This window comes from Panthera onca, chromosome C2 (assembly GCF_046562875.1).
Source record: "Panthera onca isolate mPanOnc1 chromosome C2, mPanOnc1 haplotype 2, whole genome shotgun sequence".
Lineage (NCBI taxonomy): Eukaryota > Metazoa > Chordata > Mammalia > Carnivora > Felidae > Panthera > Panthera onca.
Window position 1 is genome coordinate 115,421,374 of NC_138347.1, and position 26,794 is coordinate 115,448,167.

General features: G+C 38.1%; 1 protein-coding gene across 1 annotated transcript in view; it reads right to left on the reverse strand.

Annotated features, from left to right (window-relative positions):
* Positions 1–4,262: 4,262 nt before the first annotated feature.
* Positions 4,263–26,794, reverse strand: part of CPB1 (carboxypeptidase B1) — a 56,474-nt gene continuing 33,942 nt past the window's right edge. The window contains exons 5-12 of the mRNA XM_060638904.3: positions 22,774–22,873; positions 22,585–22,686; positions 21,638–21,739; positions 18,903–19,013; positions 18,723–18,813; positions 17,642–17,844; positions 6,448–6,532; positions 4,263–4,611 (exon numbers count right to left, since the gene is read on the reverse strand). Coding sequence (XP_060494887.3) covers positions 4,424–4,611; positions 6,448–6,532; positions 17,642–17,844; positions 18,723–18,813; positions 18,903–19,013; positions 21,638–21,739; positions 22,585–22,686; positions 22,774–22,873 — 982 coding nt within the window. The 3' untranslated portion in view covers positions 4,263–4,423. The remainder of the gene's footprint in view (positions 4,612–6,447; positions 6,533–17,641; positions 17,845–18,722; positions 18,814–18,902; positions 19,014–21,637; positions 21,740–22,584; positions 22,687–22,773; positions 22,874–26,794) is intronic.

Here is a 26,794-nt window from a genome sequence, read left to right on the forward strand (position 1 = left end):
TAAACGCCCATTTTGTGGCAGATGCAATGTTATGCTCCTTACCTACCTTTTACAATTGGGAATACCCATTTTACAGATGGCAAGCAAAGTAATTTTTTAGGAAATAACTTGCCCAATGTAGCAGAGCTAGTATGTTCACAGAGTTGAGATTTGAACCCAGTTCTTTGTTCTCAAATACTGCTTTTCCATATGTTTGAATTGAATGATGGAAGAAATCCGTTTAAATTTGCACTTGGAACCTGAGGTGAATTGGGGATCTGGCTACGGAACCTTGGCGGGTGGTCCTTAATAACATAAAATATGTTTTTGAAGCTACATTGTAACTTATCAAAACACAGAATATTTTGAATGTACTAAAAATACTATAACCTCAAAAACATTGATGTTTCGTCATCTGTGAAATGGAGATGCAAACTGGATTCTGGCAGGAGGCTGTGAAGGCTAAATGCGATAGCATCTGTGAAGGACTTGGTGGATGGTAGGTGCAAAAAAATATGCCCGTGCCTTCTAAGCACTTGGTAAAAAGACTTACAGTTGGCCACTATCAACTGGAGTATCAGTAAATATCATGTGCTGGGTGAAAGTGATGGCTGTGTTTTTTAGAGGTGAAATATCTTTCTGTTTTTGTTTTACTGGGGGCTACTTCAGGAAAGTTTTTTTATGTTACAGCTTTTCTTTTTGGAGTTTTATTTTCTGACTCTTCAAGTAATAAATTCCTACTGAAAATAATTGACCAAAATACAGAAAATTTGAAGGAAGGTAGAAATCACCCTTAATCCTAGCATTCTTATATATTTTCTTAAAGCCATTTTTTTGTGTGTGTGTGACTAGTTTTAAAACTGTAGAGAAGGCTTGTGTGTCTGTTTTTCAGGTTAAGTAGGAAGGATGCTTGTATTTTATTTGGAAGAAAGGATCCTGCCATCTCTCAGGCTAAGACTCTAATTATAAATAATCTTGGACTTCTTAATATCTGTTACGTATTTCTGTTCCCTGTTTCTAGAATAGGACATTGACATGTGATGCTTTTTTTTTTTTTAAGACTTCCAAATCCTCCCTGATTTAGTTAGCTTCTAAAGAACAGATACAATAGATGGATTTCAAGAATATTCTGGAGCTGTTTCTCAGAACTGGTGTGATTTCTTGGCAGGCATAATTCTGTATAATCTTGTATTATCGCCTCAAAATTTACGGAAGATCTTGGCACATGCATGGTATAGGATGAATAGCTATTGGACAGCGTGTCATCATTTTAGGATTGACTGTGTAAGGTGGTGTGATATTTCATAGATCAAATTAATCTCTTTCGAAAGATTTAACGTTGACTGCCTCACACAACAAAAATTTTCCACCCTTCTGGATCTTTGAACTCCGTGGAGTTTTGCAGTAGTATATGCCTAGCTGCAGTTTAAAATCTTGCTTTATTTTTTAAACTATGTATTTTGTGCATATATTTAAACATTATCACTATAAAAGATGTATCTTAGAAAATGAAAGTGAAGATTCTCTTGTGATTTTACTAGAGTCTTTCAAATGATTCTCCAAATCAAATCCAAGAAGCTTCTGGATTACCTTTAGATATATCATAAAGGATGTGTTGAAAGAAAAATGTGTTGCCTTTCATTGTGGATATTGAATATTGCAGCTTCCCTGCAAAATGCCGCAGAAATACTTGTCTTCATTCGTTGAAGGGAAGGTGACATTTCTGGACAAAGATGTGGGTGTGTGATTCAGGCAGTGTGAGAGCTGGCTAGAGGGGGAGTGACCACCTGCTCAAATGAGGTGACCTAAGAGGCTCATCAAGACCCCATTTGGCCTCCAAATAACCTCATTGACTGTCATGATTCCTTCTGTTTTTCTTCTGTGCCTGAAATTTTCTTTTGATCAACTCATATAGGTTATGTGGCAAAAACCGGTGACTACATGGGATGTTATTCTAGATACGTAGAATTCCCATATTCCAGACTTGCTGCTTTGGCAGGGTGAGAGCTTGGGACTGAGGAAGGACTCAGAGCCTGTCCTGGGATCTCAGTGTGGGAGAAATTTAAAGGAGGGAGGAGCAGAGATGCCCTTACAGCCAGAGGCTTCTGGTAGGCCAGTTAGGCAGGAACCCTGGACAGTTTCTGGTCCACCTGGCAGGAGGTCATATGGTATTGCACTGGAAAGGTCTAAAGCAGAAATCTCTTTCTGTTTTTTTTCTCAGTTTAGCTCAAGCAAGTGGCACCCCTAGCCAGAGAGCTGTTGACTTTCAGTCAGCCAGAGGTATAGCAAAAATGTTTCTGGTATGAGAAATCTTGGATACATGTGAATTTAAATGAGATCTTATTTGTGTATTTACTTTCCTAGTCCTTATTTGTCTTAAAAATTCCTTGGAATTTTTGACAATTTCTAATTTAAAGCACTTAATTTAGAGACCTTGGAGGGCTCTTTATGGTTTACACACATGACTTCTGAACTTTGGGTCACGGCATCCCTTAGTTTGAGGTCAGTGTTACTTGCTAGAGGTGGATTATGGGAGTGTTTTGTGGAACTACCTGTGGATTGAATGGTATACCTTCAGCAGTGTAACTTCACTTAGGTAACTCTGGCTGAGTTAGCTTTATAATTTGTTTATAATTTAAACAACATGGGGGAAAGATAATTTAGCTAAATTACATCTATGTTTTTATTACTGCCAGTAGTGCTTGAGAATTCATGGGATTTTCTTTTTTTGCACTTACGTGTCTGTTTCTCTGCTTCTTTAAATGATGTATTACTAAATTATTTTGCCGAGGATTGCTGGATGAATTGTAGCAGCAGCACTGCTACCACCTAGTGGACAATTAATGCAATTAATCATTCTTTGGCTTGACAACTTCGAAACACACCTCGGTGACTTCAAAGGGTTCTGGTTTTGAATAGAACAGTATCAAAAATATTTTAATATATTTTGCCAGATATGGAATCCTATTTTACTTGAATCCACACAGAAAGCAATTAGCTCATATTTTAGAGTACTAAAGTAGATTATAAATTAAGAGATGCCTGCAAATTGTAACTAGATACCTATTATTATATTTTAAAATTTGAACTTCGCATAATACTCTCTAACATTACCATGTTCAGTTCTATTTCTGGGAAACTTCAAATCATGGAATAATTTTTGCCTCTTTTGTTTCAGGCCTAACAGGTGCACCCAGGGTTCCTGACACCCTCTTGTTTTATTTCCAACCTGCTTTCCACACCTTAGCTGGCTGGTGTTTTAAAAACTCTGGTTGTGTCATTTGCAATCTAATGTTTTCAATGGCTTCCCATTGTTCATATACTGATTTTTCTAAATCCTTAACCTCTTTGCTGTGCCTTATGGCCTTTACTTCCCTCCTCAGCCCCTGAACAAGCCCTTCTTCGCTCAACTCTCTAGGTTCCTCCCTCCCTGACTTTCTTCTTACAGGTTCTGAATAGTCACAGAGTTTGGAAGAGGCACTCCCTTCCTCCAGCTACTTGTGACTTATTTTTCAAGTTCCAGCACTCCTTGAGAGAGCCTTCCCCCTGCCCCCCATCCGGGAGGTAGATCTTTTAAATGGTCTTTTAATGTAATTTGTCTAGCACTTACTTGCTTAGTGTAAATTAAATCATGAACTATTAAATAATTAGTTTAATAGGTAATTATTTCATGTCTGTCTTTCCAAATGTCCATTGAAGGCAGAAATGTCTTCCTTTTTCATTGCGCTGCCCCTGATTGCTTATCAAAGTGTTTGGCATGTAGTAGACAGTTCATAAAATAAATGAGCTGAGGGACACCTGGGTGGCTCAGTTGGTTAAGCGTCTGACTCTTGGTTTTGACTCCGGTCATGATCTCACGGTTCGTGAGATTGAGCCCCATGTTGGACTCCGTGCTGGCAGTGTGGAACCTGCTTGGGATTCCTCTCTCTCTCTCTCTCTCTCTCTCTCTCTCCCTCTCTCCCTCCCTCCCTCTCTTTCTCAAAATAAATAAACTTAGAAAAAAATAAATGAACTGAGATGAAATCTAAACGAAGATGGGGTCTTTCACCAAACTGAGTTTTCTTAAATTTCCCCTTATATTTCTCCTTCCTTATATGCCCTCATTATAACCTGTGCATGTCTGCAGTCTTCCAGAGTTGGCAAATACCCTGAGGACTTTTAACTCCTATATGGCTGATCCTCATCAACACCCTGTGTGGCTTGCTTAGTCATTTGTTCACATCATTTCTTTTTTCTAAAGAAGTAGGCAATTTGACAGGTTTTATAATTACAATAGATTCACTTTTATTATTACAAGTATTAAAAGATCCAAGTAGTTTAATAGACCGATAGCGTAAAAGAAAGATTAGGATCTGGAAAATTTACAGGGAAACAAAAATAAGAGCTCAGGATTGGAAATAAATGAAGAGTGAGCACTTGGAAATAAGGCTGTCAGCACTTTCTACTAGTATGGATGTTCCATGACGTATCTGGCAAGGTACTTGATGGCTAGCATCGTTTCTTCACAGGTTGGCCGAATCTGGGATTCAGGGAGGACAAAGCCATATCTGCCTTTATCCCGGAGTTCGAAGGTAAAAGAATATTTGATTCCTTGGTCATAAGCCCAGTCATCAGAGCCCCCAGCAGCAGGATCTGCAATGTGCAAACAGCAGAAAAACAGAAAAACAAAAAACCAAAAAACTTAAAATCCAGGAAGAAAATTAAAAAAACAAAAAAACACACAAATGAAAGATGGTAATTTGTAATTACAACTGTTTTACAGGGAAAAATATTCTAGAAAACTGGATTATAAAGGCTATGGGGGTGTTTTAAAAACTCAGAACAATCTTACCTTTAAGCTTAATTATAGTGGGAATGACATGTTTCATACTCCAGGAAGTATGTAATTTATAATATAATATAAACTTCCCACTGTGCTTGTATGCTATAGTAGACTATAACATATGTAATTTGTTGACAAAATATATATAGTTTCTGGAAAAAGAGTATTTGTGTCCTGGGAAAATAAGGTAAGCTTCGTGATGACTGGTGATAGGCGAGAACTCCAAATCCCGAGGAAACAGGGCTGAATGATGAAATTGGAGCATCTTGAGGGCAGTGCTTTGCCTTTATATTGGTTTCCTCAGGGCCTGGCATCTGGTCTGGCATAGATTGGGCATTTATTCAGCTATTCATTCAATAACAGTTATGATGTTACTGCCACGTGGATTTTATATTTATTCAGTCATTAGCTCATTTGTTCATTCATTCATTGATTAATTCATTAATTCATTCTTTGATCTGTTTATTCCGTCAACAGTTGTACAGCCGTCACTGGGCAGCAGGCCACGGGCTGTACTCTGGAGGTGCCAGGATAGAGGCAAGATGTGACTTCTGCCCTCCGAGGTTTATGGTATAATGGAAAAAGAACCTTCATTGAACTAGTCTGAATAAAATATGCAAGAAATTCACAATATATGACTAAGTGGGCTATTTCTGTTGGAACCCTGTAAGAAAACAGTATGCCCCATATGATTCAGAGCAGTTGAAAAAAGTCCAAGAGTACAGAGAACTGTATTCAACATAAAACCTAAAAGAAAACAACAACCCAGGATTGGAGCCTCTCCAGCTGCACAGGAGGCCCTGTGATGACAGGACTGGCCCTTTTCCCTTGTATTTTTAGTCCTTTCAGATCTGGGGCAAAAAGAAATCATGCACAGGCAAAGGAAAATAGAAGTAGAAGTGGAAAGTGGGGCCTGCAGGATGTGCCTTCCCAGTGACACTCAAACTCTGTAGCATCTAAGTGAAATCTGAACTCTGGGGTCCAGCCCCTACCGAACCCTCTTGCTGTGTGTCTCTTGACATTTGCTCTAACACACTGAGTGACTGGTCAGAGGGGCTCACATCTATCCCTGGAAAGTGGCTTGAGCCCGAATTAGCCCTCACACCTGCAGTCTGTTTAGTCAGGGAAACACTCCTTCTTAATGCTTGTCTCCAGCAGTTGTCCTTCCAGGTAAAGCTTCTGAGTCATTCTCCTGGGCAGTCATCCCTGATACCATGGGATGGGCTATTTGGTCCTAGGTGGTGCTCCTTCTTTGCTCATCCTCTGTCCTAGCACTTAGCATCCCTATGTTTAGTTTTCCTGCTTCCCTACTGTGGGTTCTTAGAAGACTGTGCTGGTCTCCCCCCCTCCCCCTTTCCCTTTCTCCTTCTCTCTTGCCTTCTCTCCATCCTTCCTTTCTTCTCTAGCACCTAGTATGGGCCTGGCACATAGTAGTGGGAGCTCAATGGATGTTTATAGAGAGCAAATGTTTTTATGGGTTGAAAGGGATATTTTTTCCGAACAGAAAACTGACGACATGTTGTATAAAAAATTCACTGTCAGGCAAAAGCCACATGCTTCAGATGATCTAAGGAAAGTCTCTGGGAACCATTTGTCGTCTTTTTAGGCATGCAGTCTCTTTGCACAGTTCTGAAGCCAAGACTCACAGATTGTTGTAGCTCCTGGGCCATATGTGTACTTGGTGCCATGCAGTGTGGCAAGTTCTTTTACGGTAGCTTTAGCCAGGGCATTCTGCAAAAGAACCAGCAGTTAGTCAGTAAATAAGTGAAAGCACACACTGACAAACAAACAAGTATCTGTACATTATTTTTAAGACATTGAAGAGACACAAGACACAGTTTGGGTTAGTTTTCTACTTACTCAGGGCCCATTCTGAGTTTTTAGCTGACCTAGTCACGTGATCCAAGTCATTCTTGGGTGAGGATGTCTTACCTCATGCCCTCTCCAGGCACTCACTCCGAGCTTCCCTCTGTTCCACACAGAACGTGTTGTGTTGTGGCAATACCATTTGCTGGCCTCTGAGTTCTCAGTGATCTTTTTCTGTCTTTTATCTCCATGTCTGCAGGGTCCAGGCCAAGGCTTACCACTTAGTGGTTGTCCAGGAACTAATTGTTGGAACTCTGAGGACAATTAGCACTCTTGCCCTCTTATTTAAGAATTAGGTCCTTACATTTATTTCAAATCATTGTTGCAGTAACTGGCAATAAGTTCTATTTTAGTCGGAGGACAATCTTTTACTTTCTTTTCTTTTTCATTTACATAGAACTTAGTGTGTCTTTTCCCCCAGGTATTCTTATTTAGACTTGTTAAACTTTTTTTTTTTTAAACCTTAGTTCAGGCTAGAGAAATGAAGCTACAGTAATCTGTAACTGTCCCAGATATCACATTCATTGATACAGTAAAATGTCACTGTATATTAAGAATTAGGCTATGTCTGAGGATTAGTGTGGCAAATCTGTATTGTCTCTGGTGCTTGTACAAAGAGAAAAGCTGGAGACAAGGGGGTCTTTGTGGTTGTGCAAAGAGGTTGTCTACCTAATGCAGGCAAACAAACAAATCAAATACGTACAAAGTAACCCCAAACAAAAGAAAACAAAACAAAAACTACCTGGAAATGTGGTAGGTTATAAAGTCAAGATGAAATAGTATTATATGAGCTGGGGTAAGAGTATTAAAAACTACACATATGAACGATTGGATATTCAATATAGTGTTTGCTGCCATCATAGAGATTCTTAGGAATTGGCAGTTCCAGGGATGAGGGTGGTTCTGGCTTTGAAGATTTTTAGACTGAAGAATTAGACAACATCTATTTCAAAATGAAGAACATTCGAATTCCAGAATTTAAAAAAGTGGCAAGTATTAACGTGTGTGTGTGTGTGTGTGTGTGTGTGTGTGTGTGTGTGTGTGTGTGTTTTAGAAGCAGCATCGTTCTCTTCAAGGATCCACTGCTTTTCTGTTCCCCTGCACCCAACTACTCAAGGGCAAGGGCTCTATACCCCCAATCCTCCCTAACTCCCTAACATCCACTGACATACTGCATATTTAAATGAATCACTTGAAAAGGAAGGCCTGACTTGGCTGTCTTGGGAATAGATTTGAGAATCTGATTGTTTACTACAGAATTAGCCATAATTCATTCTGGTTGTGAAACTAGCCATATTTCATACTTTGGCATCATGATTATGTCTCGTACATATGCTTGGAAAGCTGTGAGGTTGGTGATGAAATCAAAATACTCCGGGTATTGCAAAGTAGGAACTTCCCTTAGTCCTTGTTCTAATACCAAAACCAGTTTAGTGGTATCTTATGTCAAATTGACCAGGGCATGGCTATAAAACTTCAAGGTTCCAGCTCCTAAATTGCTAATGCTTTATCAACCAAGTGGTAAATTGGAAAATTTAAAAAGAATTATAAAATAGAATAATTCTATTTTTTTAGATTTTCTGGTTTGGTCCACTGAAATGGGGTAATCAGTTTCTTGGAACTAATTTATTGTTCTCAGAGTTTGGGGACAGTGACTTGAAACTTGTAGGGTTTTACTTCCCTTTTTTTTCCCCACCTGGTAAACGAATATATGCTTTCTCTTACTGCATGGAATCTTTCACTGTTGTCTAAATGTGTAGCCCTGTTGTTTGAATCTTATTCTGACCAACATACTAGAGCCAGGTCTCGTCTCTACCCTCTAGTACAGGGCCTGCTGCAGACTGAAATGAGAATAATCTATTCACAATTGCATAATGCTCAGAATAGATTTGAAACCATCTTTTACAGATGTGAAACATGGTGAGGTACTAATTATTTTTAGTAAGTAAATTGTATATTTTCTCCTCTTCTGTAATTTCATTAACTTGCATTCATCTGAGGATATCTGTAGTTATTTTTCTGTAATGCAGAACCTCGGATCCTAAAGCACTCTTATTCCTTCCCTACTTACCTTTCTTAGGCTTTTCATCTGTTCTGGGTTTTTTTTCCCCTGTCTTTAAGCCTTGAATTATTACTTTTAGCTAGAGATACAATTCTAAGAAGTTCTGAGGGTCTCAGTTTCAGCATTATGACTATGATTAACAGTACCGTATTGTACTTGAAGGTTGCTATGAGAATAGAGCTTTAATGTTCTCACCATAACGACAAAGCAACAAAATAGCAACAGCAACAAAATGATAATTATGTGAAGTAAAGGATGTATTAGCTAATGTGGTGTCCATTTCCCAATGTATATGTGTACCAAATCAACACACTGTACCCCTTAAACCGATACAATGTTATATGTCAATTATATTTCAATAAAGCTGGAGAAATAAAGAAGTGTGATTCTTCAGGATTAGTTCCAAACATGAACAGTTATGAAGACTAGAGGAGATTTAAGACAAGAAGGTCACTGTCATTATCTATTAAACTCCTGAGTGCCTGTTGACCTTCAAGTCTCTTAATAAGGTTATTGGTATGACATAATATTTGAGTTATCTGACAAAACCGAAGGGGCCTACTTGTGATCTGTTCTCTCTTTTGACTTATCAACTTACCATTGTAGTCATAACTACCATTAGGGCCACACAAAACCGTGCAGTTTGCCTTTCCTCAAAGTGATAATAACCAAGTGCTTTCTAAGACTTCGTAAGCATCTTCTGGAAGTGGTTGTTCTGCCTTTGTTGCAGACCCCAATATCTCAGATTGATGTTAGTTTAAAAAGGATGTTAATTTGTTCCTGCCACTGGTGCACATTGCAGGAACCTTTAGTTTGTGTCAGCCTTTGCTCTTCTTGTCCTCAGTTGCTCTAACCTCTTGATACCTACTCATCACTCATCTTCTGAGTGTCACCTCATCACCACATCTCTCAGTGGCTTTCTCACCTTCTGTTGAAGTCCGGCCTCCTTTTGGGCATAGAGTGCGGGCTAGGCCCTCCCTCTTCTCCCAGTCTGCACCCCTTGCTGTGCATTCCTCTTCCTTCCGAGCTAGGTTACCTTGAGCTACTTCTTACCCATGCCTGCCTCTTCTTACCCCCATCACATTGGGTATCCTTCTCCCTTTGTTGAGGTTCTCTTCTCATCTTTGTTGATTTGGAGAATTACTGTTGTCCTTCCAGATTCAGTTTTAGTGTCACCTTCTCTGTGAAGTTGCCCCTGACTCTCTTAGAGAGCATTGATTCACCCCTCTTTTGTGAAAGCTCATACCACTATCAGAGTTCCTGTCACTCTATTCTATAATGAATTGTTTTTTTGCATCTATTTGCCCCACCCCTCAGGCAAGCCCCCCTGTGGAAAGGGATTCTTGGCTATTTACTTTGTATCTGCAGCAGATTGTATAGCATCTAGCACATGGTTGGTTGATTGAGTCTTATCCTAGGACTTTGGGGCGTTACAGATGGGCCTGATTTGGGTGGGTGTGCAGGATGCTGAGCTCTGTAAAGGCTGGGACATGTGTGAGTAGAGATTGGGGATGTTTGTGGGGAGTGTGGTGGTACCATGTAGTGATAGTTGATGGGTTGCCACAATTACACGATACGTCTGCTGTGCATTTTACTTATTTCCAGTAATTAAAAAAAAATGAAGTGTGTGGACCCTTTCTCTCAGCTTCTCCAAAGCTAAGAGACAAAAAAAAAAACCAAAAACCCAGAACAGACATTAATTGACCAAAATATCATATTTTAAATTCCAGTGATCTTAACAAAAATCCCTGGAATCACTGTGGGTCTTTTCTTTTGAAGAGTTCAAATACTTTCACAAATGTTACTCATTTATCTTTCCAACACTATCTGTCCACATTTCATCAGCATAGAATTTTCTAGCAAAATGGAATGCCACGTGGGGCAGCACGCTCAGTGGGAATGTTCCAACCAAGCTGGGTGACTGACCCCAGCCAGGAATGGTAAAAGAGAGATAATTCCTGCATTCGCTAAAATGTTAGAGTGGTAACTCCTTTCCCTTGTACATTTCTGTAAAAAGGGACTAAGACAGCTGACGAAACACCCGCAGAAGCAATGGCACATCAGAAAGCATGATCCACATCTTGAAACTCCAATTAAAGACTCTTTCTATACAACCTGTTATTTGAGGGACATCTTACATCCTTGCTCAATGGGTTCAAAATAAGAACTAACATTTACATAAAACCTTAGACTTTACAAAGAGCTCTTGATAAGAGCTAGATATTTTTATCCCCATTTTACAGATAAAAGAACTGAAACTCAGAGAGGATAAAAGAACTTTCCCAAGGGCATGCAGCCCCATAAGTGGCTGACTTGAGCTAGGTTCTTCTTGCTTTAAATCCTGTGCTCTTTTTCACTTCTCCTTGTGGCCTTCGAATACTTCAAAAGAAGTGTTGCTGGAGCTGGTTTTACCAATTGTAAAGAACAGAAGGAAGCTAAATATAAATCAGCCTCAGAGAAAACTTTGCTTTCAGTCAAGGCCAAACATGGCCAGCCTTTATTAATCCTTAGATATGAGTTTCCTACCATGTCTTATGCATGTTCTCTTTTGTCACCTGTTTTCTTAAAAAGAGGCCTTGGTCATAGAGCAAAAGACAGAGAGAGTCTAAAGTGTCACATCTAACTCAAAGCCCAAGAGACAAAAGACCAACTAGTGTAATGTTTCTCAGGCTCTGAGCTCCAGGGGGCTGGTAAGATGAATAAGGCGAGGGTGTTCTTTTCCACTGACCTGCGTTCCCAGATAACATGTGATCAGGAAGCCCCTGTCTCATGGCTGTGCCCATGGTCTTCACTGCAAGCCAGAGTCATGGGAGGCGGGGGGCTGCCTCTTCGGGTCTTCCGCTGGTCCATTATTCCAGTACAAGGAAACAAAAGTTCCAAACTGACTATGGGGTATAAGCCAATTCGAAGGAAATTTTCTCCAGAACTTTGTTTCTAACTGGAAGTTCTGAGTTTAACTATTCCTCCGGGTGAATACATGTGATAATGGAAGCATCAAAATGATCTTTAACTGCCGTTTCCTTCCTTCTGTTCTGTGATAATGGGTAACTTACACCAAGGGACCAATGAGGAATTTAACTTTTATAATTTTGATGCAAGAGGAGAAGCCTGCAAGGCCCACAGGCAGGCACTGAGGAGAAGGCCTTTGGGACTTGAAAAGACAAACATGTTTCTGGGAAAAACAGGAGGGTAAACAAGTGCAGGCTCTGGTTGCGAAGCCCGAGATTAGAGAAAGGCAAGGAGTTAGGGGAAAGGCTTGGCTTGGGAGAGCTGGGCCTGCCCATCTTGGCAGAGCTCATGGGGAGAGTGGGAATGCTTGCACTGATGTAAAGCAGTTTTTTCTTTGGCTGATCTACATACATACTTTTCAGCTCTTTAAAATCAAGGAAAATGTGAAGGGTGAGTCAGCTGAAGTTGCAAAGTCTAGAGTATTTGTGTGTGTGTGTGTGTGTGTGTGTAGGTGGTACTTCTTCCAAATAAATATTAAAAAATAAATGCTGTATAATGAGAACGTACTGTATCTTTTGCACTTCAGATTTGCAGAACACTATAAACTGTTTGTGAGGAGGGTGAAAGCCAGGGGCCTTGAGCCAGGAATGTGACTTTGTTCTTATCTTAGTTTTAAAGCAGGGTTTCTCAACCTCAGCACTCTTGACATGTCGGCTGGATAATTCTTTGTTGTGGGGGCTGTCCTGTGCATTGTAGAATGTTTATCTGCATCCTCTGGCCTCTACCCACGAGATGCCTATAGCACTCCTACAGTTATGACAACCAAAAGTGCCTCTCTGACATTGCCAAATGTCTCCTAGGGGGTCGGCCGTGGTGGGGGGGGGGGGGCGCAAAACTAGTTTACAGGAAAGTCAGATAAAAGACATAATTATGGTAAACATGAGTGTATTTTAGAGACAAAATTGAAAAGGAGGACAACCATTTTGAAGGTTCTCTGAATGCCTATCTTCTTTGCTGATGATGGTATAAGTGTCTCTTAAACACTGCTGCTAGGTCAATGCTGCTAAAATATCACTTTACTAGCCAGGTTGCCAGATTTAGCAAAAAATACAGAATGCCTCATTAAATTTAAATTTCAGATAAAGAGCGAATACTTCTTCAATATAAGTCTGCAATATTTGGAAGATATGTACACTAAAAATTGTTATTTCTCTGAAATTCAAATCTAACTGGGAGTCCTGTATTTCAGCTGGCAATCATATTTACCAGGTTACAGGCTCTAGGGCCTGCTATGACACGGGACTCATTGTGACGTTTAAGTCCCTCCAAAATCTCCTTACCTCACTCCCGCTTTTCCTCCACAAGAACACTTGAAACAGGCTGATCCTTCTCATCCCTCTCCATTTTTCAGTGTCCTTCTTGCACATTTGTTGGCTCTTCTGTCTGCCTAAAATGCTCTCTTCAGCCCTCTGTCACCCAAACCCTGCCCATCCTTCAAGGCCCAGAATAAATTGTTTCTCCTTTCTATAACTTTCATTGAATAGCTTTATCACATGTTACCATTTTCCTGCCCTGCATTCCTACTACTGTGCTTAGTTTGAAACTCCACATTCTGTACTTCTCTTGTACGGTTTCTGATATCTGAGTCTTAACATTTCAATAAGATCTGACGTTTCTAATAGCAAAAACCATGGTTTACGCTGAGCACTTGATAGGTACTCAGTGAAATTTTTGGTAATTACCTGATGAGCCATGTACTGACCAGGCCTCTGTAGGAGAACTTTAATAGGCCAAGAAGTCACTTAAAGTGTATAGTGATAAAACAACAACCAGTTTCTCTAATTAAATAAATTCTGCGGTTGTCATCTAAATTTTTTTTTTTTTTTTGTATTATAAGTGAAATTTAAAAGTTCTGAGAAAATACCTGAAGTGAATATTTTGTGTCTCAGGTCCTGGTCTGCCTTAGCTGCTGGTGGCCTGCCTGACAGTGGGACTATATCCTTGTCATTTTTGTTATTAGGCAGGGACGTGGGGACAGCTGTGATTGGGTATGCACATGGGTCTGCAATTATCCACCTTCTAATCACAGCGTTTCTTCCCTCTGATTTTTATGTTTATCTCTAATCATGGTCTTGCTTTGTGCTCACATGCTTGGGTGGAGCATTGGATTTCTATCTTGGTAGCTCATTAGCTAAAACTTTAATTAAGAGGTAGTGAAGTGCCATTGGACTAGAAGGTGTTAGGCTTTAGGAATGGATTCTTCTCTTTCGGTCAAGTTTAATAATTTTTCAGAAAGACCGTCATCTTTCTCCTGGTTAGAGAGTATATGCCCATGAAAGTATGGGCTAGAGTCATAAAGACTGGGCCCTGAGAAGTTAGGCATCTCAGCTGACCAGTGTAAATCCTTAGCAGTATCCAGGCACAGAGGTAATAATGTGTTTGTGGGAAGAAAGGCAATTTGATGAATGTTCTGCAAAATGGCTACATGGGCTACCCAATGTGTGGGTGTCTCTGGAAATTGGGGCAGTCTAGGAAGTCCTTCAGGATCCAATAGCTCTAGGCCCAAGGCTGTCTCTACTACTGGTGTTGGCTCAGCAAAACCTTCATTATTGCAGCTGGTAAATGAGAAAGCAGAACCAGAGAAATTTCAAGATTTCCAGCTGTAAAGTTCCATGCTTCTAATGTAGAAACGTGGTGTGAGAGGTATGTCCTGGCACCTTTGTGTGGTGCATATCAGTTTCCAGTTTGGTCAGTCTGGGGAACGGGTCAAGATACTTAGTTGACCAGTTATTATTCTGGGTTCCTGCTTTTGGACTTAGAAATGGTATTATGATAATAATAATTATTATTAATAGTGCCACATAGGCCCTTTTGGCGGGGAAGATGGACCAAAGATTTGGAGTTTCTTCCCTGCTCAGTAAATGCAAAGATATAGATAGTTTTGAAAACCTTTTCAATTAATTCTCCTAGTTTTTATTTACTCTGACAATAAAGAGGTCATACGATCCAGCATTTCATTATCTTTTAGAATTTTGGAAATGTAATTATATTCTTTTTGTGGGCCTTAAAACTTCTTCTGATGATAGTGATAGTTTCATATTGAATAAGTCAACACCGAGGAACTGGATAGTGTATGAAGCCATTGGAAACTCACAGTGCACTTTGTATTCTTTCTTTAAATAATGTAGTATGTGTAAAAGCAGTTAGCAAAGTGGAAAGCATTATACATGTAAGATATTTTTATGATTCTTCATATTTTTCACTGATCTGTAGACATATTTTTTGGTAGCTTTCTTTGTAATTCATGCTATTACTTCTCTTGTTCTTTTACTTCATTGGTCTTGTGCATTCTCTGAAGGTTGTCTCATGATATGAATAATTGTCAGGCAATCACATGTAACATCTTTCAGAAATGAAGCCACATTTTTATCATGACTCAGATATCAAAGATTGCCGTGTGTCCTAAATTTGCGCTGAGAATTCTAATATAGGTGCAGGATAATTTCCTTCAGTTTACAGTCTTATTCTCCTTGAAGCATTTTTTTTTTTTTTTGCTACAAATATAATCTTGTAGGTTTTATAAATGTAAAGATAAATAAGAATCATATCCATATCTATGCACTCAATTCTGTGTAAGACAAAGTCCACTTTAAGAAATTCTAAGTTATTTATAATGTGGTATGCCAAGAATTCATCTTGTTAATCTTTCCCTACCTTTAGTTTTCTACAGCGGGATCACATTTTTTTCTAGCTGAGAATTAATTTAAAAGCACTAGATTTGGATGGAACATTTACTGTACCCAGATCAAGACTTCTACTTTTTGTTCTTAATATCCTCATTACAAATAAAAACTGTGAAAAAGCCAACATTTTTCTTTATGAGAAACTCAGATTCTTTTTTGGCTATGTGTATTTACTCATTAACACTACAGTTGTGAGTTGCTCTAGCAGAATGTACTTAAGAAGTTAGTGAATTGGAATTATGCAAAATAAGAAAACGATGGAAAGGATCTCTAGTTATTCAAAAAATTTAAGTTATTTTGGGGTGCTGGATTAAATTCAGATTCCCAGTGAATCAAATAATCAAATTAACATTCACTTTAGATTTTACTAGTGACGCTTAAGTATTTCTTTTAAGACGCTAGGCAAAAGCTTAATCATAGAAAAAAATGATTGGAAATTAAAGTAACTTTTAAATCAATTACTGTGATATAAGTACAATTAAATTTGCAGGTCAGCCACCTATCTTGTCATGCTCAGAAAGGGTAAGAAGTAGCATATATTTTTTCTTGAATTTATTGGTTTCGTGAATATAAAAGTAAACATCCAACATAAGATTATTTTATGGTTTGTATTTTTTGTATTATGGTTTGTATTTTTGTATCCAGATTATGAATATTTTACTGGATATAATTCTGTTTATTCCAATTCTTTGTTAATTAGAATTAACTTATTCCCCAATAAGAAAAAGTATTGATGATTTGTGAAGCAGCTCATTTCCAAAGAACACTTTAAAATTTTTCTGTTAGCATTAGTCTTTTAGAATTTGGGTTTAAAACTGGATATATTAAGCAAACTGGATATATTGATTATTGTTACACTTAATATGGCTTTGTCTTTTTCTTTTCTGATGTGGCACAGTTTAAACATATTCACATGAATAAAGCAAACAACATAGCCCCACCTTCTTTCCTCAGGGACTGAAATCTGGGATTGAAATGAGGATCTGACCACACCCATCTCTGGGATAGCAGGACTGTGAGCACCCACTGGGAACACTTAACAGATGGAGCATAATTGGAAAATTGAAATAGTTAATGGTTCCAGCTAATGATGTTTTCCTTTGTTTTTTTGGCTGTGGACAGGGAAAATGGGAAGCTTTTTGAAAAATAGATTTTTTTTTTTTTGATGAAAAGGACCTAGTTTTCTAAGAGGCTGAGTTATTTTCCCGTTTTGCTCTTCACAAAATATTTATAGTATTACATATTTTATTTGGTCTCTGAAAGACTGAAAGTACAAAACAACAGTTTCCAGTTGTTAAAGTCACTGGCTCTTCAAATTTATGCATTTAGGTAAGCCAAATATCTATGTCATTGTCTAAGTGGGAGCCCCCCCCCCTCCCCTTTATTTTTTGGCATAACTCAAATGCTTTAAATCTTACACTTGTTCTTAAGGTCATTGGTCCCAACTTATGGCAGCCAGATGTTTCATAAACTAGAAAATATTGTTTGAAGGATTCAAACCTGCTGATTTTAAAAAATTATGCATTGATATGTGATATTTGTTAATGTGAATGTTATAAAATTCTTATATTATTTGACGTTTCATGTGGTTATATCATGATTTTCTAACAAGATTGCGTTTTTTTGTGTCATAGACACTTAAATTTTTTTTGCATTATTTCCTATATCTAGGAAGTACCCATTCATACTATTCATTCATTGATTGCTTTACTACTGTGTCTCATATAATCAAACAGTGGAATAAGCAATTTTAAGATCTTATCACTTAACCCAGTATCAACCAAATATGCCAAATTCCTAATGACATCTGCCATGCTCTGCCTATGTCAGATCCAGCTCAAGGCAACTTGACAGAATTGACTTTCTGTTTGTGTGTGAGATGAAGCAACCTTGTTGATTATCCCAGATGCATCTGAAATCATCATGCAGTTAGTATTGTGGTGAAGCAGGAGTAAGTGTAGCTATTGTCATTTTGACAATTAGTGACTAAACTGGTTTAAATGTTGGGAACTGTTTCCCCCCATTAAAATCATATCTCTTTTAGCCAATTTATCAGCCAATTCCAGATTCCTTATAAATCTGTACTAAGTTTTTTCTTTGCTTCTACTGCCAAAAATTAATGGAACTTTTAGAAATTGTTTTTATATATTTTTTTTCTCAGGAATAGGATTTAAAAATTTTCAACAGTGAAATACCATATTTACTACCACAACTACTTACCAGCTCAGCATTGTTCTCTGTGAGTTTATAATCATAGGAGTAAGGATAGAGCATCATTTGGGAGTATGAGTGGATTGTCACATATGCTTTGATGGAAGAGAGGTTGCTGCGGATGAAATTAGCCAGGGCCTTGGTCTCTCTTTCGGACTCTGCAGCAGGTCCACAGTAAGTGTCATCACAGGGCTTTCGAGAGGCTCCGACTTCTACAAAAACATATGTCATTAATGGAATGGTCACCTACTAAAGTTCTTACAAAGCATGTTTCAAACTTCCAAATTAGAGAGTTAAAAATAAGCTGTTTTTGGGGCTCCTGGGTGGCTCAGTTGGTTGAGTGCCTGACTCTCGATTTTGGCCCAGGTCATGATCTCGTTGTTTCGGTTTGTGAGATCAAGCCCCACGTTGGGCTCAGCGCTGACAGTGTGAAGCCTGCTTGGGATTCTCTCTCCTCTCTCTCTCTGTCCCTCCCCCTGCTCATGCTCTTTCTCAAAATAAATAAATAAACTGAAAAAGAAAAGCTGTTTTTATAGGCACCCTCGTGATCATGTAGGTATATAAGGCATGCACATACATTTAGTCATGAGATTAGGGTCTTATGTTTTTAAGCTAATGGGGTAAAAAGTTGCATGTGAAATTATCAGTGTGTCTTTGTGTAGTATTATACAATGAAATCTCAATATAGTGCAAGAAAATTAATAAGGGAGAAACTAACATACATGAGAAATTTTCTTATTACTTGTAATCATTTTCTGAGAGTTGAATCACAAAATTGTAATTATATCACATTTTAATTTTAATAATTATTTAATGACTGTCTCCTCTAGATGATACATTTCAAAGTAGTAGAATTCTGTCTGGATTGCTCAGCCTTGTGTTTCCAGCATCTAGCACAGCTGGGAACACTATACAGCACACAATATATTTTTTTGAGTGAATAGATAAACTGTGCTTTCAGAAAGCTAGAATTCTAAAATGTAAACCTTGACATTTTTTCTTATTTTAGACACTGTTTTGTTTTCCTATGTTGTTTGTCCTCCCAGGCTTTTCAACAGATGCATGGCAAAATGGTCAGCTAGATACTTACTGCACCAACCAGCATCAAAATTTCTGTTGGGGTCTGTGCCAATGCAGGTGGTTCCAATCTGGGTGGAGCGAGTCTTTCTCCACATTCGGTTCTGAAAGTGGATTGTGTGGTTAGGTCAAGTATAATAGGAAGTGGGTTGGTTTTAATTTCATCAGCCCCTCTCAGTATTGGTTCATATACCTTGGTCCAGGTGTAGATATAGCCGTCAATATTGACCACAGGCAAGACATAAAAGTCTAACATGTTGAGAAGTTCTGTCATGTGGCTCTCTTGTCCATAGGTGCGAATAGCCTGTGTATGAATTAGGAAGAGAATTTCATGGAAAAATGGAATGTGTGAAATTTACATAGACTGTATGAATATTGACTTTGGTAATAATATCTACCTATTGAGGTAGCTATTTAATATTTAAAAGGCAGTTAGCAAAATTTTACCCATAGTTTTGATTAAAATAGTTTTTAATTCTTCTCTGTTTCCAGGACATTCTGTTACATCCATATATAACTCGAATAATTATTTATTTAACTTTTCACTTTAAAGATGAGCAAAGATTTAATAAAACTAGACTATTAAAAAACATATTCATTTTCTAATAGTAACTGCAGTAAATTTTTTTCAAAGTGAGTAGGATATGAAGGTAAGACCTGTTTTTAGTAAGTAAGGAATGTCTATGGGTGGCTATGGGTGTTTCTACTATCATCTAGAAATTTATTTAAGTTTTGTGAAACCTCCTGTAGATAGTCTCACTGGAGAGAATGTCCAATAAGGAAGAGGAATGAAGAAGCCCCCCTTTATGAAGTGAGCTCACACTGGTAGATTTTGGGTGGCTCTCACAAAAGCCTGCATAAAGATGAAAGTCTCCTTCTTACTCCTCTGTATTGAGAAGGGAACCCTGTTAAGGGACTAGCTACCCCTGCTAAGTAATGTGGACATTCCTCTATGAATGAAGGACCTCATACTCATTAATTATGTTCTTTTAGTCATAGTTCCTCAGCCACAGTGTCATGTTAAACTTCAATTCAACTCTTCCCTAGGCATTTTTGAGTAGACTTTAAAATAGTTAAGGCTTCTATGTATTAATAGTTTTAATATACTTTTTGTGACTCTACACATGTATATTCATTATAAAAACACATGATAAAATATGTGATGTTTAGTTTGGAGGAGCTACAGAACCGTGTTCTTTTTAGTGGTCTAATCTTAGAGATAACCAAAGTAATAATAAAAGTTTTTCCCTTCCAGAGGGCAGATGGCAAGATACCCATTGAAGTTAAATGGTGACAACTGGATACATAACATGTCTAGAAACCAAGACCATGACAAATATATACACAAGTGTTTTACACAAAAGACCGTATATTGTATATAATTATATTCTTAATTTTAAAAGTACTTCAATATTTTAAACTTTTAATTCTGAAATAATTTCAGACTTAGAGAAGAGTTGCTAATGCAAAGGGTTCCCGTATGCCCTTTACTCAGCTTCTCCTAATGTTATCATCTAACTCAATCATGGTACAGCGATCAAAGTGAAGGAATTAACATTGACACAGTAATATAAGTTAAACCATAGGTTTTATTTAGAGTTCGCCAGTTTTTCCACTATTATTTTCTGCTCTAGGATCCAATATACAATCCCACACTATGCTGGTTGTCATGTTTCCTTTGTCTCCTCTTCTCTGTGAGAGTTCCTCAGTCTTTGTTTTTTATGACTTTGACACTGTTGAAGAGTACTAGTCTGGTTACTTTGCAGAAGCCCCCTCAATTTGGATTTGTCTCAATTTTTCTTTATGATTAGAGGAAGGTTATGCATTTTTAGGAAGAATACCATAAAGACATTGTGTCTTTTCCGTACATAATACCCGGTGGTACATGATATTGATTTTGTCTTATGCTGATGATGTTACCAGTGATGGTAACCTTGATCACTATTTGGTTAAATAGTTTCTGCTGTTTCTCTACTGTAAACTTTGTCTTTGTAATTTAATACATATTTTTGGGGAGATACTTTGAAACTGCAAATGTCCTATTTGTCTTTAAACGTTTACTCACTAATTTTTGCATCCATACGTAGATTTTCATGAAATGATTATTACTGTGGTGTTCTAATGGTAATTTTCTCTTTTGTCCATCCTTTGTATATCCATTAGTTATAATTCTTCTTTAAGAAAGATTGTTCCTTCTTTCCCTTTTATATATTTATTGAATAATTTGTTTATATCAATATGGACTCATGGATATTTAAAAAATTTCAGTTAAAGGGATTTCACATATATCTTATTACAATTACAAGGAGTGAAAAACGGTATCATTTAGAGTAGGGACCACTATTCATTGTTGTTGTTGTTGTTGTTTTGTGAAGTATACGACAGTTATTGTCCAAAAGATAATGACGAAGCTAGTGGTTTATCCACATTTACTTTTAAATGACCTCTCCATTATACTACCGGTTAGTCTCTCCACCAAAGGTGGGTGAGAAAGTTCTGATGAGTCCAATTTAAATAAATCAAATTTGATAACTGTTTTAAAATCTTACAGGGGTTCCTGGGTGGCTGAGTCAATTAAATGTCCGACTTTGGCTTAGGTCATGATCTCACGGTTCGTTCGTGAGTTGGAGCCCCGCATTGGGCTCTGTGCTGACAGTACAGAGCCTGCTTGGGATTCTTTCTCTCTCCCTCTCTTCTCTCTGCCCTTCCTCTGTGTGCTCTCTCTCAAAATAAATAAAGTTAAAAAAGTTTACAAAAACTTAAAATTTTACCTTATAAATGTTCCCTAAAATTGGGAACTTGTAATTAGGATTTTTTTTTTCTGTGTTACTACTCTTATTATAGCCTGGTTATAAGAAATTGAAGTTTTTTGTTAAATAAAAAAACACTTTCTACTTCCCTCCGCCCAAAATCATTCTATATACTGACCTCTCTCACAAACCATTGGCAAAATGCAGGGGAAATCCACTCTCTGGCATGGAAACCACAGTCCATGAAAATGGCAGGCTTATGTGGTCTAGCTTTGCCAACCTATTGCAAGCAAAGAAAAAGGGAAACGGTGATTCATCACATTCAGGGGTTAACATTCACTACCCGTCTGGGCTTTGGATTCAACAGGTGAAACTTGACAGCAGCAAGAGATATATCCTGTGATTAAATTAAAACACAATACTAGCACAGTATGTTCTTGCCTCTAGACACTCACAGTGTTTGAACTGAAGGCTTACATGGCTGTTTATTATTTTTATTAAGCTTGACAAGCTCATATTTTTCAGAAGATGCTGATTACACTGCTTAATTGTACTCACGTGGGGGTTATTTTCAGCTGCTATTATTAGGTGACATGACCAAGACAACTGGATGAGTAATTAGAAGTAATCATGATTGTTGCTAATCTTGTAAGAATTTTCTTTCTCTCCCACTTACTCCTTGTCTTTTTATTTTCTTCATTAGAATTACATGACAAAAATGGCATTAGAGGACGACAGAAACAAATTGTTGCTACACTTTGTAATGTTGCCTGATAGACGTGAAGTTTATGAACCTCTTTAGCAAATGGATTTGCAAACAACATCTGGGAGAGAAGAATTTCATCAAGGTAGGTGATCATTTACATTGCTTACAGGAATGTGGTTAAATTTATAGGACTTCTCTTATTTTATTGCATTTTCCTTTCGAATAAATCAAAATAATGATTAAAAATCCACATATGATAAAAGAAGCTAGGGAATCTGTTTGATTCCCTGGGGCATATAGACAGGGAAAGAGTTATAACAATGCTGGGATGAGCATGTCTGTGTAACAGATGTTAATGTGTTAGAACTCGTTGATTTAAAGCCCTCAGACATGGCAAGGTCATGGTTAAAAATGATTACCTTGAGGAGATACATAGTGCGTCCTTCAAATGTGGTTCCGATGGCTCTGCGAGAGATGAGGCCTGGATTCTCAGTGGCAACTTGTTGAGTCCAAGCCTCTATCTACCAATGCAACCATTTGTGGATTAATGTGCCATTCTTAGTTCAGTTCCCAAAACAATGTCTGTCTAAATCATGTGCACATCATACCGTTTCCCATTTGTTGTACTTCTCATAACTGTGTCCAGTGGCACGGACCTGGCTGTCAAACTGGCCTTCTAACACAGATCTCAGGTTGCTTATCAATACCCTGCAATAAACCAAAGGGGAGGCTCCTGTGAACATACGAGTATTTCCCATTGAACATGTGCAAAAACTTAGAGTCACTGTGTTAGTAAATGGTGCAGTACATTCTCCACGGAGTCGCATGTGTCCTCTGATCATTCCTGATGCCCTTCAACAGAGCTGCTCATCACAAAGAGTGAACATATCGTTGGAGAGTGCAGGTAAGGCAGGCTCTTTTCTCAGGCCAAACTTGAGATATTTACATTTCCTTGGACTCTAAATTCAGAAAATGGTTTCCCCTGGCACCTGGGGCATTCTGGATCAGGGCCTTGGGCAGCCACACAAAAGTATGCACTTGAGCCCTATCTATGGTCTTTCTTCCCCAGGACTTCCCTGGTTTTAGCACTAAAAGTCACATGTCCCAGGAACCAGTCAGTCCCAGGTAAACTGAGACAGTTGGTCACTTGAGGGCCTTTCTCTAGGTTTTGAGAAAAATGTCTTGATGGGTGGAAATTCAGAAATATTAATAAACTAAAAATTTATTATTAGGCAAAAAATTCTGGGGTTGAAGAACTAGTTTCTGCTTGCCTATTTTTGGTTGGTTTAAAGTAATCAAAGAATGGCTCTGTAGCAAAGTATTATGAAAATTGGTGACAGACCTTTGAGGCCTGCTTATTTCCGTAAATGATTGTTCAGGTGAAAGTTCCTATTATAAAAGGCAGGCTGGAAGGTGTGGATTATGTGTGACTTCATTTGTCTTTGCTACTTACTGTTGAATGTAAAAAGTATGTTCTGAAAGGACAAAATTTTATGAGCATTAATGTCCTGATCACAGCACTGTGAATATTATGTACAGAAGCTAGTTTGCAGAAACTTGTATTATCCACAGTGAAGCCTTGAAATGTTTTTATCTGACATACAGAGAATTGCAGCCACATATCAAAAAGTCTACTTCTCCTGTGGCTGCTCCAAGGGCTTTCTGATGAAGTGTGTCAGGGACATCCTCTGAACCTCCCTCTTAGTCTCTTCTTCGTTTGGTTAACTTGGGAACGAACTTGTGTCTGTTTATGGAAAATGCAATAAATTAATACTAAATAATATTTGCTCCCTAGCAAGAGGCAAATACTGTCATTTAAAATGTTTTTAAATGTTTATTTGTATATTTATTTTTGAGAGAGAGAGAGAGAGAGAGAGAGAGAGAGAGAGAGAGAATGGGGGAGGGGCAGAGAGAGAGACACAGAATCCTAAGAAGGCTCCAGGCTCTGAGCTGTCAGCATAGAGCCCAAGCCAGGCTCAAACTCACAAACCTGAACCAAAGTCAGATGCTTAAGGACTGAGCCACCCAGGTGCCCCCAGGCAAATACTATCTTAAGGTCTTAACTGTCTTAAGGTGGTATTGAAAAGAAAAGGGAAAAGGAGCAGACTTAAAAATTTAGCTTGCAGAAAGAAAGTTTCTCTTTGAGCAGCCCTCAGTACTTTGTTAGTATACTCATTTTTACGGCTGCTGTAAATTACCACAAATGTAGTATGGTATAAAACAACATGAATTTATTATTTTATAGTGCTGTAAGTTAGAAGTCCAACACCGGTCTCAATGGGCTAAAATCAAGGTGTCAACAAATCAAGGTGCTTCTTTCTAGAAGTTGTATGGGAGAATCTGATTCCTTGCCCCTTCCAGCTCCTAGAGGCTGCCCACATTCCTTGGCTGTTTGCCCTTGTCTTTGAACTTTGAAGCCAGCAACAGCAGCTCAAGTCCTCTACATGTAACATCACTCTGACCTCCTCTTCTGCCTCCCTTTAACGCTTGTAAGGACCTTGTGATCATGTTGGGCCTATCTGGACAATCTAGGATAATCTACCTATTTTAAGTTTAGCTGTTTAGCAACTTTAACGCCATCTACAACTCTAACTCCTCTTTGCCATGTAATGTGACATATTCAGGTCTTCTGGGGATTAAGATGTAGACATTTTTGGGGTGGGGGGGCCATCATTCTGCCTGCTACAGTTAATAATGTTTATAGTATGTTCTATAATTATATTCAACACCCAAATTGGATTGTTAAGGGATAGGGCAGAAGTAGCAAGAATCCAGAATTAGGAATCAGAAGGTCAGGGGTCATAGTTTTGACTAACTTGTAAGTTGACTTCAGAAAAATTATTTAATATCTGGGCCTTAATTTCATAATTTTGAGAAGGGGGCATTTGATTAGCCGGTATTAATGTCCTTTTCAGTTGTAAAATGCAGTGACTGGACTCATAGGCCTTGGTCATAGATGTCTTTCAAGGTTTATGAAAAAAAAAAAATTAAGCTAAAAGTGCCAGTTACCACCTTCATAACTCCAGGAAAACACTTAAAATAGATAGTTTAGGAAAGTGATTTTCAAATATAATATTTATAAAAACCAAAAACAAAACCAGAGCAAAGCAAGCAAAACAAAAACTTGAAAACAAAAAATAAAATTGGCCAAAATCTTTAAGAAAACATCTATATTCCATTCTAAGATCATCCATTTAAAGGAACACATCCTGTGTAACAAAGATGAACTTCTCTGACTGAATGGCAAAGCTAAAACTCCACGAGGAAACAGTAAATGGCATCTACTTTCACTGTAACAAGATTTTTCATCGTCAGTGAGCGAGTACAATATCATCTAGGTCACATGGCTTGTTAGTGGGTGCCCAGAGAAAAGAAATCATCACTGAAATGCTCCCAGGCATTCCACAGCCTCAAGACCTTCAATAGACAATTGTGTCTAAGACCTTAACTGTGGCCAGCTCTGGTCTGTCAGCAACTAGCTCTGAATAGAGGGACAAGAGACCTTCCCCTGCTATGGCTATCCTTTCTCTGTACCTAATCCAAAAATTCACATTATTTAGAAGACTTAGTGACTATGTATGGATTAGTGTTTTGTTTGGTAGTTAGATGAGACATCCTGGTAGAGTTATTACTATGTTAACTGTTAAACGTTTTCATCAATATTAAGGACAAAGGAGCATTAAAAAACTGTTAAATTTAAGATGACACCCAAGAGGAAAAGTGCCCTCTAGTAAGTTGCAAAAGAGCATCAGAATGAGGTTAATGTGGTGCTGACTTTTGCCTGAAGGCAAGGGATTGACCTGAAATGATCCTATCCAGCCTTGTGATTATTTGATTTTATTAGATTTAGGACAAAGCACTACTTTAGCTGTATTACAAATATTATTACCAAATAATGAGCTTCTATTCTAGGAGATTAAAATAATGCCTCTTAATGTAATAGGGACTACATTACAGCTCCAAAATACAGGGGCATGTACACTATTTTATACTTTTCTATGTTCCTTTTATAGTGCCACCCAACTTCTATACTAACATGCAAGCAAATTAGATTACAGGGACTCCCAACAAAACAAGGAATGGAATGTCTGAGAAGGAGAGACACGACTAACTTTTTTCCCCTTATAGATTCTTGAAAAAGGAGTATTTGGTTAGTTCCCATACTACATGCCCATTGCTCTTGAAGAACACTGTTAAGTACCCATTGCTGTCCAAGGACGTTCCTGTCTTAATCTGAAATACGCAGAAAAAAAGCAGTATAGGTAGTTAGTAACAATCAGTTTCTTCCTAGGTTGGATAGGGGAAAGACAACCATCCTGCAGTTTGTAGGAAGGTATTCTGTGAAGGGCTGCCCACCAAAAGGTCTGTCAGGCTGGCTTCAGGACGAAAAGTTGGAGATTTGCACCATCTAATTCCTGGTTTTTCTGTACCTAAGTGTACAGCATAGGCATAAAAATAGTGATTTTTCTTGGTGTACACATTGTGAATTTTTTCCCATGGCAACTCAGAAACTGATTAAAGCTGCCAAAGTGATACAAGTCTTGGTGAAGAAGGTTTGGAACCATGAGAAAAATCTGCAAAGCTTTTTATTGGAAGTTGTGCAGTAGCCGGTTCCTGTCGCATGTAAAC